Source organism: Oncorhynchus mykiss, chromosome 14 (genome assembly GCF_057628025.1).
Source record: "Oncorhynchus mykiss isolate SJ-2025 chromosome 14, ASM5762802v1, whole genome shotgun sequence".
Taxonomy (NCBI): Eukaryota; Metazoa; Chordata; class Actinopteri; order Salmoniformes; family Salmonidae; genus Oncorhynchus; species Oncorhynchus mykiss.
Window position 1 is genome coordinate 39,006,314 of NC_143035.1, and position 14,502 is coordinate 39,020,815.

Here is a 14,502-nt window from a genome sequence, read left to right on the forward strand (position 1 = left end):
GTTATAGGTGAGTGGTATACCCTTTTGACACTATCATGCCGCTAAGGCTGAGCGTTCGCCCGGTTGGGTAAGGCTGAGCGTTCGCCCGGTTGGGTAAGGCTGAGCGTTCGCCCGGTTGGGTAAGGCTGAGCGTTCGCCCGGTTGGGTAAGGCTGAGCGTTCGCCCGGTTGGGTAAGGCTGAGCGTTCGCCCGGTTGGGTAAGGCTGAGCGTTCGCCCGGTTGGGTAAGGCTGAGCGTTCGCCCGGTTGGGTAAGGCTGAGCGTTCGCCCGGTTGGGTAAGGCTGAGCGTTCGCCCGGTTGGGTAAGGCTGAGCGTTCACCTGGTTGGGTAAGGCTGAGCGTTCACCTGGTTGGATAAAGCTGAGCGTTCACCTGGTTTAACACACACAAACATGTGCACGGACTGACGGGCGCACATAGACTCTGGTATGGTGCCCATCTGCTGTCTTTGAAGGATACAATTGTATTCATTAAAATTAATAAGCCACGTCGGGGCAAAGACTATAAAATCCATGCCCCCCCCCCACCCACCTTCCTCCCCTCTGTTCTGAATCAGACCATCGGCTGGGAGCAGGCGTGCTCTATTACTTGGTGATAGACATGGCAGGCATCTCCTCCTAGAGCGTTACATGGGAGATCTAAGAGCTGCTTAAATAAAATATCAAACAGCAGTAGTATCTAAAGCAGGAGGTGGGCTGCTCATTATAACATTATGAGGGAGAGATCCTCACAGGGAATAGGGCTCGGGTCAACAGTTGTGCCCTATATATGGAATAGGGCTTGGGTCAACAGTCGTGCCCTATATATGGAATAGGGCTCGGGTCAACAGTCGTGCCCTATATATGGAATAGGGCTCGGGTCAACAGTCGTGCCCTATATATGGAATAGGGCTCAGGTCAACAGTCGTGCCCTATATATGGAATAGGGCTCGGGTCAACAGTCGTGCCCTATATAGGGAAAAGGGCTCGGGTCAACAGTCGTGCCCTATATAGGGAATAGGGCTCGGGTCAACAGTCGTCCCTATATAGGGAATAGGGCCCTGGTCAGAAGTAGTGCACTATATAGGGAATAGGGCCCTGGTCAGAAGTAGTGCACTATATAGGGAATAGGGCCCTGGTCAGAAGTAGTGCACTATATAGGGAATATACTACAGGCTAAAGCACTAATTCTAGCTGAGTTGACAGCAGATGTCTTCCATCCAGCCTCAGAGCCAATATGTGTGTGTGTGTGTGTGTGTGTGTGTGTGTTGGATGTTCCTAAAAGCATCCCCGTACTCAGGAGGGTGTGAAAAGCTTAACACACACACACACACACACACACACACCTGATTACAAAAGAGGAAGGACAATTATGAGGCGAAAATTTAAAAAATGGGATAAGAGAAGCATTATGATACAAATACAAAAAACATATGAGGGAGTCGGAGATGTTAAATATTTAACATGATCCCCTAGCATAACAGGGTCAGAGAGCAGGACAACTGGTGCCTATTGCTATACATAACGAGGCCTGTACCCTCTACAAATGCTAACATTAGTTACATAAATAACCAACAGCTTTTACATTTACATACCAACAAGGATATAATTGTATATCATTTTTTTAAAACTTTGTTTGGTTAACAAACAAAAACATAAGCCAGTATTGTGACACTTGATTAAACCGTTGGTTTGAACGCTACGAAGCTAGGCTACATATTCAACATTAAAACAGAACAGTGTTAATGTCTGTGGTAAAAGACCATTGAAGACAATACTCTTTGTTGTTCAGAAATATGACAACTGAATCTAAACTGGGTCAAACTGCCGTCTGAATCACATTGTGTTTCCTGGCTACACACACCACACACACACACACGTTTAAAAAATATATATATTTTATTGCAGCTGCAGAGTTCAGACAACCCATCATTCGGATAGCGTTGCTTTAAATTCAGCACACACACGAGCAGCCACACTCTCTCCATCAATTCCATTCAAAATTGCATCCAAAAACAGATACATATTCCTGTTCAAGATCGATCTACACTCTATATATACAAGAGTATGTGGACACCCGTTGCTGACAGGTGTAGAAGATCGAGCACACAGCCATGCAATCTCCATAGACAAACACTGACAGGTGTAGAAGATCGAGCACACAGCCATGCAGTCTCCATAGACAAACACTGGCAGTAGAATGTCCTTAATGCAGCTCAGTGACTTTCAACGTGGCACCGTCATACGATTGACATCTTTCCCGACAAGTCAGTTCGTCAAATTTCTGCTGCTAGAGCTGCCCTGGTCAACTGTAAGTGCGTCTAGGATGCAACAACGGCTCAGCCGCGAATCGGTAGGCCACACTAGCTTACAAAGACGGGATCGCCGAGTTGTCTCAGAGAGAAGATCATGTCCGTGGTGAACGTTCTGGATCTTAACCCTGTCTGCAGTTCTGTGTGGAGCTTCAACCGAACTCTATTCAGTGCAACTCTAGCAACTAGTTCACCGGTGATGCAGAGCCACAGTAGTTACAATCCATTATGTCACCCTTTGTTTTTTGTACAGGGTGACCAATACTGGCAGTCCTCATGTCCTGAGGGACAAAACCAGCTCTACAGCACATATACAGGAGCAGGAAGAGATGTTGAAGAATGGCACACTTGACGACTTCAGCTGTGATCCCATCACAAGCCCAGTGCTTTTCACCAGCTAGGCTGTTCTTCGATGTGGTCATATATGCCTCTGATGTTAGGCAGACGATAAGAGGTCATTGCAGAGCTGCAGTCAATAGCACAGTTTCTTGAGGTTTCTTCCATGCCACTCTTGAGGGGAGGGGGGGGGGGGGTGTAGGATCTTGCTGTTTGGGGCTACATTTTGAAGTTGGTGAGGGCCTTTTACTTCCAGGTTTCAGTTGAATTGGCTTCAATCCAGTCGCTGGACTCTCAGCTTTTAGACAAAAGCTTTCAAGAAAAAACAAAAGCTTTGGATGATGTCTCGTAGATCGTCCCATTTCTGCTGGGTAGAGGTGGGTTGGTCAAGGATTCCTCTAGAGCACAGGGGAAGGTTGCAGTGTTTTTTCTCCGAGACGTCGGTGAGTGGTACTACTGCTCGGCACAGCAAAACCTAATCCATAGTCCCAGAAAAAGATGTAGTCCTTTTCCTCCCAGGGAGCCTGATGAGTGGAGTTGGGTTTTACGGTGGAAATGTGGATTTGTCGTTTCTTGAGTTGATTGTTTATGACGGTGGTCTCTTCATTCCTTGTAGATTGTCAGGCATCTCTACTACCACTGTGGAAGGGGCTGGCGCTCATCTCCACGCCAATTGAGAAAGGGCTTTAAATAACAGATAACTGCTTAACCTCCCCGTGTTGTATCTACACAGCACAAAAAAGCAGGGGCAAGGTGTATGGAGGCCCTGTGTTGCCCAGGCAACAGGGCTCCGCCTCCCTGGCCTAATCCAAACCAATTATTTATTCAGACCCATAAACATTCCAATGTTCGTGAAGAGAAGCAAAATGGCCATCTGCATCATACTCCAGTCCTATATTATTCATGCAAGTCAATACAATGAAGAAGATTAGGACAACGGAACGCATTTCATTAAACTGTTGAGAGCGAGTGAGGAAGGAGAGAGAAAGAGGTGGTAATAGGAACGTCACATCGCACAGCATTAGGGGGAAATATTATCAACAAGGTAATGCGCCATACTACTAATTATAAATAAATAAAGAAAGAAAGAAAAAAAAGGTAAAATAGGCCCTATTATATTTCAACATTTAAATCAAATTTACTCGCCTATCAATTGTAACTTTGCAGGCCACATGTCCAGCATTGCGTGTCCTCTCCCAGCGTCATGGTTTGAACAGGGCGCCCAATCCCAGTCCATGTAATACCGTAGAGTAATACAGCCCACACTCTAACAGATTACTGACGCTAAAATTCATTTATTTACCCAGGAGAGCATTATGGGCCTTCGTGGTTTTTGCTGATGTGCGTAATGTGCGGTAGCCTATAATCTATCATATGTAGCTATCTATTGGATAACGGGACAATCAATTCTGGCCTTCACATTTTTTTTTTTTTTTAGGATTGAGCACAATGTATTTAATGTAGGGCTCGTCAGGCTCAAGTAGCATCAGGTTTGAGTGTTCATGCTAATCAAAGCTATAATCAAATCCAGACATTTAAATGATTTATAATGACACTTCCTGTTTTTGTGGGAAAAGTATTATATTCTCGTGTGTGTGTGTGTAGAGTGCGCGTGTAAACACATGTGTTTACACGCGCACTCTACACACACACACACACACTCTACACACACACACACTCTACACACACACACACACACTCTACACACACACACACACACACACACTCTACACACACACACACTCTACACACACACACACTCTACACACACTACACACACACACACTCTACACACACTACACACACACACACTCTACACACACATACTCTACACACACACTCTACACACACACTCTACACACACACTCTACACACACACTCTACACACACACTCTACACACACACTCTACACACACACTCTACACACACACTCTACACACACACTCTACACACACACTCTACACACACACACTCTACACACACACACTCTACACACACACACTCTACACACACACACTCTACACACACACACTCTACACACACACACACTACACACACACACACACACTCTACACACACACACTCTACACACACACACTCTACACACACACACTCTACACACACACACTCTACACACACACACTCTACACACACACACTCTACACACACACACTCTACACACACACACTCTACACACACACACTCTACACACACACACTCTACACACACACACTCTACACACACACACTCTACACACACACACACTCTACACACACACACTCTACACACACACACTCTACACACACACACTCTATACACACACACTCTACACACACACACTCTACACACACACACTCTACACACAGTCTGGGATGGAGGGATAGATCGATGGATATGTGTTTTCATGTCTGGGATGAGGGGACATGGGGATAGAGGAGAGGGGGATAGAGAGTAGGGGGGGATGGGGCAGAGAAGCAAGACGGGGATTGAAAGAGAGATAGCGAGAGAAACAGACTAGAGGAGGGCGGAAGAGGGAGGGAGGAAGAGGTAGGGAAGGATAAAGGGAAAGTTCTAGATGGTGAGATATGGAACAGCGTAATCTACCTGGTCTGCGATGGTCCGGCCCAGTTTATCCATCCTGGATCCAGCCTCAGCAATCTTCTTAGCAGCACTGATGACATCAGAGGTATTCTTCAACGGTCCTTTACCCCTGGGAACACAGGACACACACACATCAGTCTGCTGTTCACACACACACACACACACATCAGTCTGCTGTTCACACACACACACATCAGTCTGCACATCAGTCTGCTGTACACACACACACATCAGTCTGCTGTTCACACACACACACACACATCAGTCTGCTGTACACACACACATATACACACACACACCTCTTCAACAGACCTCTACCCCTGGGAAGACAGGACACACACACACACATCAGTCTGCTGTTCACACACACACACACACACACACACACACACACACACACACACACACACACACACCTCTTCAACGGACCTCTACCCCTGGGAACACAGGACACACACACACATCAGTCTGCTGTACACACACACACACCTCTTCAACAGACCTCTACCCCTGGGAAGACAAGCTCCACATCAACCTGCTGTTCATACACAGTACACACACCTTTCATACACTGACTACATCCATACACACCTCTTCAACAGACCTTTGCCCCTGGGAACACATGATACAGTCCATCCACTCTCATCTAATATTCAGCAGCATCTCATCATGCAGTCTGTTTCTGAAGAATGTATATGTTCTCTCTCTCTGACAGATGGTCTGGATATGGGGATGTGTGTTATGGTATACACACAGCACATCATATGGGAAACTTTGCCCTATATCGTGCACTACATATCGTGCACTACATTTGACCATGACCCAAAAGTAGTGCACTAGGAAATAGGGAACCACTCGGGATGCAGATTTAATGACCAGTGCCTGTTAAAGTGCCTGGATTTAAATGTATCCCAAACCTTTAGCCTGTTCAGCCTGTTAACACTTAAATGTAACGGAAATGTAACTGTAAAATGTAACGAAAATGTCATCTACATATTCCCCAAAAGTAATTATTTATAATTAGAGTCCATAAACAACAACTAGTAATGCTGCGTACTTTAAGGTTACAATCTCACCTTTCTGGTTACTGATACTTCTACTCACTTTAGAGGACACGACCTCAGGTATAAATGACAATTAAATACTATATTTAATGAATTTCCTATTCAACAAAACTATGAATACGGCCTGAAACGACATGTTTTTCTAAATATAGCATCATCAATTTATAAAACAACTAAATATAATATTACACCTCCCTTATAACTGTAAAATACACATGTATATTTAGTGTTAGAGAAAACGCCTGCCCCCCCCCTACTGCAAATGACACTCAAGTCTTGAGAAAAAAACAATATTGCAGTTAGCCATGACAGCCGTTACAATAGAAGGCCTGTTACCATGACAGCCGTTACAATAGAAGGCCTGTTACCATGACAGCCGTTACAATAGAAGGCCTGTTACCATGACAGCCGGTACAATAGAAGGCATGTTACCATGACAGCCGTTACAATAGAAGGCATGTTACCATGACAGCCGTTACAATAGAAGGCATGTTACCATGACAGCCGTTACAATAGAAGGCCTGTTACCATGACAGCCGTTACAATAGGTGTGTTACCATGACAGCCGTTACAATAGAAGGTGTGTTACCATGACAGCCGTTACAATAGAAGGCCTGTTACCATGACAGCCGGTACAATAGAAGGCATGTTACCATGACAGCCGTTACAATAGAAGGCATGTTACCATGACAGCAGTTACAATAGAAGGCATGTTACCATGACAGCCGTTACAATAGAAGGCCTGTTAACATGACAGCCATTACAATAGAAGGTGTGTTACCATGACAGCCGTTACAATAGAAGGCCTGTTACCATGACAGTCGTTACAATAGAAGGCCTGTTACCATGGCAGCCGTTACAATAGAAGGCCTGTTACCACGACAGCCTTTACAATAGAAGGCCTGTTACCACGACAGCCTTTATAATAGAATGATTGTTACCATAACATCCTTTATAATAGAATGATTGTTAGCATGACAGCCTTTATAATAGAATGATTGTTACCATGACAGCCTTTACAATAGAACTCTTATATAAATATAAAAATAAATATTTGCACTTGGCAAAAAAACATCTTAAAGTAGAAATAGAATGAAACAAACAGGCATTCTATTTATTGTTGCTCTGTTATAGTGGCCACTATAGTAGACATCGATCAAGTGCACAAGGATTCATGAGTAACACATGTAATAATACCCCCTCTCACACACACCAAAAGCAATATCTTTGGGCTGCACTGCACATTATTACATTGAACACTGTCTGCCTGTGGACGTCTGTTCTACAATGTGACAGCAGAGCAGGATACCCTTTGTTGGCATAAATGATCTCTTTCAGGCAGAGTGTAACACCCGGCATACCCCCTTTTCATCCACTGTATTGAAACAGGGAGAGAGAAAGTGTGTGGTCTTCCTTTCACCTCTATAGTAGCATCCAGTTTAAACCAGGCCCGGCACCAGCTACACCTTAACCCTGAAACCACTTGTTTAACAAGCAACGCCTCATTTTCACCTAATTCTCTCATTCTCAAAATTAACCACATACTGTAGAGGCAAAACATTAGGTTTTGTTGGCTAGTTAACATTTCACACAGATGGCCAGGGTCCAGTAAGCAACTAACACTTTATAACTTGAGGAACGGCAAGGAGTCTCGTACACCAGTTGATATTGGTTAGGTTACTAAGGTTATCTCATCTGACGTTGTTACTAAGGTTATCTCATCTGATGTTGTTACTAAGGTTATCTCATCTGATGTTGTTACTAAGGTTATCTCATCTGATGTTGTTACTAAGGTTCTCATCTGATGTTGTTACTAAGGTGATCTCATCTGACGTTGTTACTAAGGTGAACTCATCTGACGTTGTTACTAAGGTTCTCTCATCTGACGTTGTTACTAAGGTTCTCTCATCTGACGTTGTATCTAAGGTTATCTCATCTGACGTTGTTACTAAGGTTATCTCATCTGACGTTGTTACTAAGGTTATCTCATCTGACGTTGTTACTAAGGTGATCTCATCTGACGTTGTTACTAAGGTGATCTCATCTGACGTTGTTACTAAGGTGATCTCATCTGACGTTGTTACTAAGGTGATCTCATCTGACGTTGTTACTAAGGTGATCTCATCTGACGTTGTTACTAAGGTGATCTCATCTGACGTTGTTACTAAGGTGATCTCATCTGACGTTGTTACTAAGGTGATCTCATCTGACGTTGTTACTAAGGTTAACTCATCTGACGTTGTTACTAAGGTTAACTCATCTGACGTTGTTACTAAGGTTAACTCATCTGACGTTGTTACTAAGGTTAACTCATCTGACGTTGTTACTAAGGTTAACTCATCTGACGTTGTTACTAAGGTTAACTCATCTGATGTTGTTACTAAGGTTAACTCATCTGATGTTGTTACTAAGGTTAACTCATCTGATGTTGTTACTAAGGTTAACTCATCTGATGTTGTTACTAAGGTTAACTCATCTGATGTTGTTACTAAGGTTAACTCATCTGATGTTGTTACTAAGGTTAACTCATCTGATGTTGTTACTAAGGTTAACTCATCTGATGTTGTTACTAAGGTTAACTCATCTGATGTTGTTACTAAGGTTAGCTCATCTGATGTTGTTACTAAGGTTAGCTCATCTGATGTTGTTACTAAGGTTAACTCATCTGATGTTGTTACTAAGGTTAACTCATCTGATGTTGTTACTAAGGTTAACTCATCTGATGTTGTTACTAAGGTTAACTCATCTGATGTTGTTACTAAGGTTAACTCATCTGATGTTGTTACTAAGGTTAACTCATCTGATGTTGTTACTAAGGTTAACTCATCTGATGTTGTTACTAAGGTTAACTCATCTGATGTTGTTACTAAGGTTAACTCATCTGATGTTGTTACTAAGGTTAACTCATCTGATGTTGTTACTAAGGTTAGCTCATCTGATGTTGTTACTAAGGTTAACTCATCTGATGTTGTTACTAAGGTTAACTCATCTGATGTTGTTACTAAGGTTAACTCATCTGATGTTGTTACTAAGGTTAACTCATCTGATGTTGTTACTAAGGTTAACTCATCTGATGTTGTTACTAAGGTTAGCTCATCTGATGTTGTTACTAAGGTTAACTCATCTGATGTTACTAAGGTTAACTCATCTGATGTTGTTACTAAGGTTAACTCATCTGATGTTGTTACTAAGGTTAAGTCATCTGATGTTGTTACTATAAAATATTTGATCAGTTAAAATTGGCTAATGTTGCTCAACATTTCTCTGGCTAGCTAACGGGAGAATTCGATCCAGCTAGCAGGATACTCAACGCGAACAATACTTCCACTACACTTCCTCCCTCACCTCAAACTTTACAAATGCCAGTTGTCTCCGTGGTCAGGAGTCTCACACCCCCCCCCCCCCCCCCCACCAGGAGTCTCACCCCCCCCCCAGTCCCCGTGGTCAGGCATCTCACCCCCCCCGGTCCCCGTGGTCAGGCGTCTCACAACCCCCCGGTCCCCGTGGTCAGGCGTGGGACAGAGGGTGGGACAGACACGTAGACAGAGCGTGGGACAGAAGGGTAGACAGAGCGTGGGACAGACAGAAGGGTAGACAGAGCGTGGGACAGAGAGAGAAGGCTGGATAGAACTCAACACACCGCTAGCACTGGGCCAGTCATCACCTCTACCACCATCTTCAGACACTGGGCCAGTCATCACCTCTACCACCATATTGAGACACTGGGCCAGTCATCACCTCTACCACCATATTCAGACACTGGGCCAGTCATCACCTCTACCACCATATTCAGACACTGGGCCAGTCATCACCTCTACCACCATATTCAGACACTGGGCCAGTCATCACCTCTACCACCATATTCAGACACTGGGCCCCTGAAGCTTTAGCCCCACCCATTCAGTATCGTTCACGCCATCTGAAGCTTTAGCCCCACCCATTCATCATCGTTCACACCCTCTGAAGCTTTAGCCCCACCCATCTCTTTAAACAACAATGAACAGTGCTGGGAGCTAACCAACCAGGTTCAATGTTAGCTAGCTAACATCAGGCTCTAACTAGAAAAGCAAACGGCTCTGGGATACGAATAACAACGTCCGCTAGGGAGCCAGCCAGCTAAAGTTAGCTAGTTAAACTAGTTAGGTAGTTAAACAACAATGAACAGTGCTGGGAGCTAACCAATCATGTTCAATGTTAGCTAGCTAACATCAGGCTCTAACTAGAAAAGCAAACGGCTCTGGGATACGAATAACAACGTCCGCTAGGGAGCCAGCCAGCTAAAGTTAGCTAGCGAGCTAACAGTACACTTTAGCTTAAGACATATAGCTGGCTAGCTAGGTAAATAAAGTCTAAGATCACACGTCATGTAACGCTAGCTAACCAGTCTGCCAGCTGACATTAGCTAGCTAGCTAACAGTACACTTTAGCTCGAATTGAAACCACTGTCAAAATGAGAAACATGTCGTATCTGAAAACGTACCTAGCTAAACGCTAGACTATCTTACCTGTATACATCAACATGCATGATGGACATGTCTCCCTGTCAGGACGGACATGTCTCCCTGTCAGGACGGACATGTCTCCCTGTCAGGACGGACATGTCTCCCTGTCAGGACGGACATGTCTCCCTGTCAGGACGGACATGTCTCCCTGTCAGGACGGACATGTCTCCCTGTCAGGACGGACATGTCTCCCTGTCAGGACGGACATGTCTCCCTGTCAGGACGGACATGTCTCCCTGTCAGGACGGACATGTCTCCCTGTCAGGACGGACATGTCTCCCTGTCAGGACGGACATGTCTCCCTGTCAGGATGGACATGTCTCCCTGTCAGGAACGACATGCCATGGCTGCCCTTAGTTTGAAGATGTAATCCAGAGACAGGTGTTTTCTCCATCTCTTTAGTGATCATACTCTAATTCCACCGATTTCAAAACTCAGTCCTGCAGAAAGCAGAGCAACACTTATGCAGCTCCACAACACAATACATTTAGTTTGAAAGCAGCGTTAGTTAAGATTGCCTAGACAACCTCCTGACAAGCTCAAATAGACAGAAGCCTTCTATATGGCCGACCAATCCAAACTCATCTCTCGGCATGTCCAGCCCACTCATTATCTCAGCCAAATCATGGCTAGTGGGAAGGTTGCTGACTTTTTCACTCGTAATTTAACAAAATGTATACCATGTATAAATGGCATACAGGTTTGTTATTAGGGCACATGAAAGGTCACGTTTGAGAAAGCATTCTGCCCAACCCCCCAAAAAACTGCATTTTGATTAAAAAAATATTTTTACGTTCAAAACGGCTCTCCTGTGAATCAGGTCACATCTGCCACATGCATCCGGGCTACACATGTCTTACTCATTACAAGCTGCTGGTAGTGAACTATACAGGGGCCATACGGTGGGTAGTGCACTATATAAGGGATAGGGTTCCGTTTGGGACGTAGCCATATGCAGCAAGGTGGGTGGCACCACCTAGGCAGTAATAGTCAAACACCAGGCTGTGTAGAGAGAGCTAGGCAGTAACAGGCTGTGTAGAGAGAGCTAGGCAGTAACAGGCTGTGTAGAGAGAGCTAGGCAGTAACAGGCTGTGCAGAGAGGGCTAGGCAGTAACAGGCTGTGTAGAGAGAGCTAGGCAGTAACAGGCTGTGCAGAGAGGGCTAGGCAGTAACAGGCTGTGTAGAGAGAGCTAGGCAGTAACAGGCTGTGTAGAGAGAGCTAGGCAGTAACAGGCTGTGTAGAGAGAGCTGGGCAGTAACAGGCTGTGTAGAGAGAGCTGGGCAGTAACAGGCTGTGTAGAGAGAGCTGGGCAGTAACAGGCTGTGTAGAGAGAGCTAGGCAGTAACAGGCTGTGTAGAGAGAGCTAGGCAGTAACAGGCTGTGCAGAGAGGGCTAGGCAGTAACAGGCTGTGTAGAGAGAGCTAGGCAGTAACAGGCTGTGCAGAGAGGGCTAGGCAGTAACAGGCTGTGTAGAGAGAGCTAGGCAGTAACAGGCTGTGTAGAGAGAGCTAGGCAGTAACAGGCTGTGTAGAGAGAGCTGGGCAGTAACAGGCTGTGTAGAGAGAGCTGGGCAGTAACAGGCTGTGTAGAGAGAGCTGGGCAGTAACAGGCTGTGTAGAGAGAGCTAGGCAGTAACAGGCTGTGTAGAGAGAGCTAGGCAGTAACAGGCTGTGTAGAGAGAGCTAGGCAGTAACAGGCTGTGCAGAGAGGGCTAGGCAGTAACAGGCTGTGTAGAGAGAGCTAGGCAGTAACAGGCTGTGCAGAGAGGGCTAGGCAGTAACAGGCTGTGTAGAGAGAGCTAGGCAGTAACAGGCTGTGTAGAGAGAGCTAGGCAGTAACAGGCTGTGTAGAGAGAGCTGGGCAGTAACAGGCTGTGTAGAGAGAGCTGGGCAGTAACAGGCTGTGTAGAGAGAGCTAGGCAGTAACAGGCTGTGTAGAGAGAGCTAGGCAGTAACAGGCTGTGTAGAGAGAGCTAGGCAGTAACAGGCTGTGCAGAGAGGGCTAGGCAGTAACAGGCTGTGTAGAGAGAGCTAGGCAGTAACAGGCTGTGCAGAGAGGGCTAGGCAGTAACAGGCTGTGTAGAGAGAGCTAGGCAGTAACAGGCTGTGTAGAGAGAGCTAGGCAGTAACAGGCTGTGTAGAGAGAGCTGGGCAGTAACAGGCTGTGTAGAGAGAGCTGGGCAGTAACAGGCTGTGTAGAGAGAGCTAGGCAGTAACAGGCTGTGTAGAGAGAGCTAGGCAGTAACAGGCTGTGTAGAGAGAGCTAGGCAGTAACAGGCTGTGCAGAGAGGGCTAGGCAGTAACAGTCAAACACCAGGCTGTGTAGAGAGAGCTGGGCAGTAACAGCTCAAACACCAGGCTGTGTAGAGAGGGCTAGGCAGTAACATTCAAACACCAGGCTGTGTAGAGAGGGCTAGGCAGTAACAGCTCAAACACCAGGCTGTGTAGAGAGAGCTAGGATGGCAGACATACTAGAAAAAGGCCCAAATCAATTTCCTACTGACTGATTTAACATTGCTGGCGCTTTCTGTCTGAAGACAAGGTTGAGAGTCAATCATTTGGGCGTGGACTAAAGTAGCGCTCTCTCTGCTGCAGGTGACACGGTGTAGGAAACCATTACACAGAGACCTCAGTCACTCACACACACTTTCCTAGTCTGGGAAATATTTACACACGAGTGGAGATTGATTCTGACTACAATTCCTCAGATCTATCTGAACGTTCACCTATCGAAACATCTACAAGACATGATTGGTGGGTTTGGTTCAAATTTCAATCCCTTTCCACTGTATAAGTACTAGAAAGAGACTGTGCCAAGCCCTTAAAAATGGTTAAAATGTCATCTCCATCTTCAAGAAGACCCTTTAATACCACTTCTTAAACATGTACATCTCCATCGGAATAGAAGTGCTGTGTTTTGAATCACTACATATGCATGTGTGTTTTAATGGCAGGCCTAGCGTAGCAGGCTAGGGGAAGTGAGAGCAGCGCTTCATTTGCATGTATTACCATTACATTAGCATGCAGCACAATGGGTCTGGGAGGGGAAACCGCTGTCCGGCAGGATGTTCTCCTGATACTTCAGGGGGACGCGGATCAGAAGTGGTATAGACTCAAGCTGACTGAAGCTGGACGATTCTAGGCATATGCCTCAGCAGCCTGACCTGAAGGAAGGGAGTAGAGGGTTGGATGGATGGAGGAAGGAGGGAATAGAGGGCTGGATGGATGGAGGAAGGAAGGAGGGAGTAGAGGGCTGGATGGATGGATGGAGGAAGGTGGGAATAGAGGGCTGGATGGAGGAAGGAAGGAGGGAGTAGAGGGCTGGATGGATGGAGGAAGGAAGGAGGGAGTAGAGGGCTGGATGGATGGATGGAGGAAGGAAGGAGGGAGTAGAGGGCTGGATGGATGGATGGAGGAAGGAAGGAGGGAGTAGAGGGCTGGATGGATGGAGGAAGGAAGGAGGGAGTAGAGGGCTGGATGGATGGAGGAAGGAAGGAGGGAGTAGAGGGCTGGATGGATGGAGGAAGGAAGGAAGGAGGGAGTAGAGGGCTAGATGGATGGAGGAAGGAAGGAGGGAGTAGAGGGCTGGATGGATGGAGGAAGGAAGGAGGGAGTAGAGGGCTGGATGGATGGAGGAAGGAAGGAGGGAGTAGAGGGCTGGATGGATGGAGGAAAGAAGGAGGGAGTAGAGGGCTGGATGGATGGAGGAA

General features: G+C 45.8%; 1 protein-coding gene across 2 annotated transcripts in view; it reads right to left on the reverse strand.

Moving 5' to 3' along the window:
• The window catches only part of LOC110489233 (catenin alpha-1), a 216,612-nt gene that overhangs the window by 41,936 nt on the left and 160,174 nt on the right, over nt 1–14,502 (reverse strand). For both annotated transcript variants that reach the window (XM_090198908.1, XM_090198907.1), the window contains exon 17: nt 5,230–5,335. In XM_090198908.1, the coding sequence (XP_090055034.1) occupies nt 5,230–5,335 (106 nt within the window). The remainder of the gene's footprint in view (nt 1–5,229; nt 5,336–14,502) is intronic.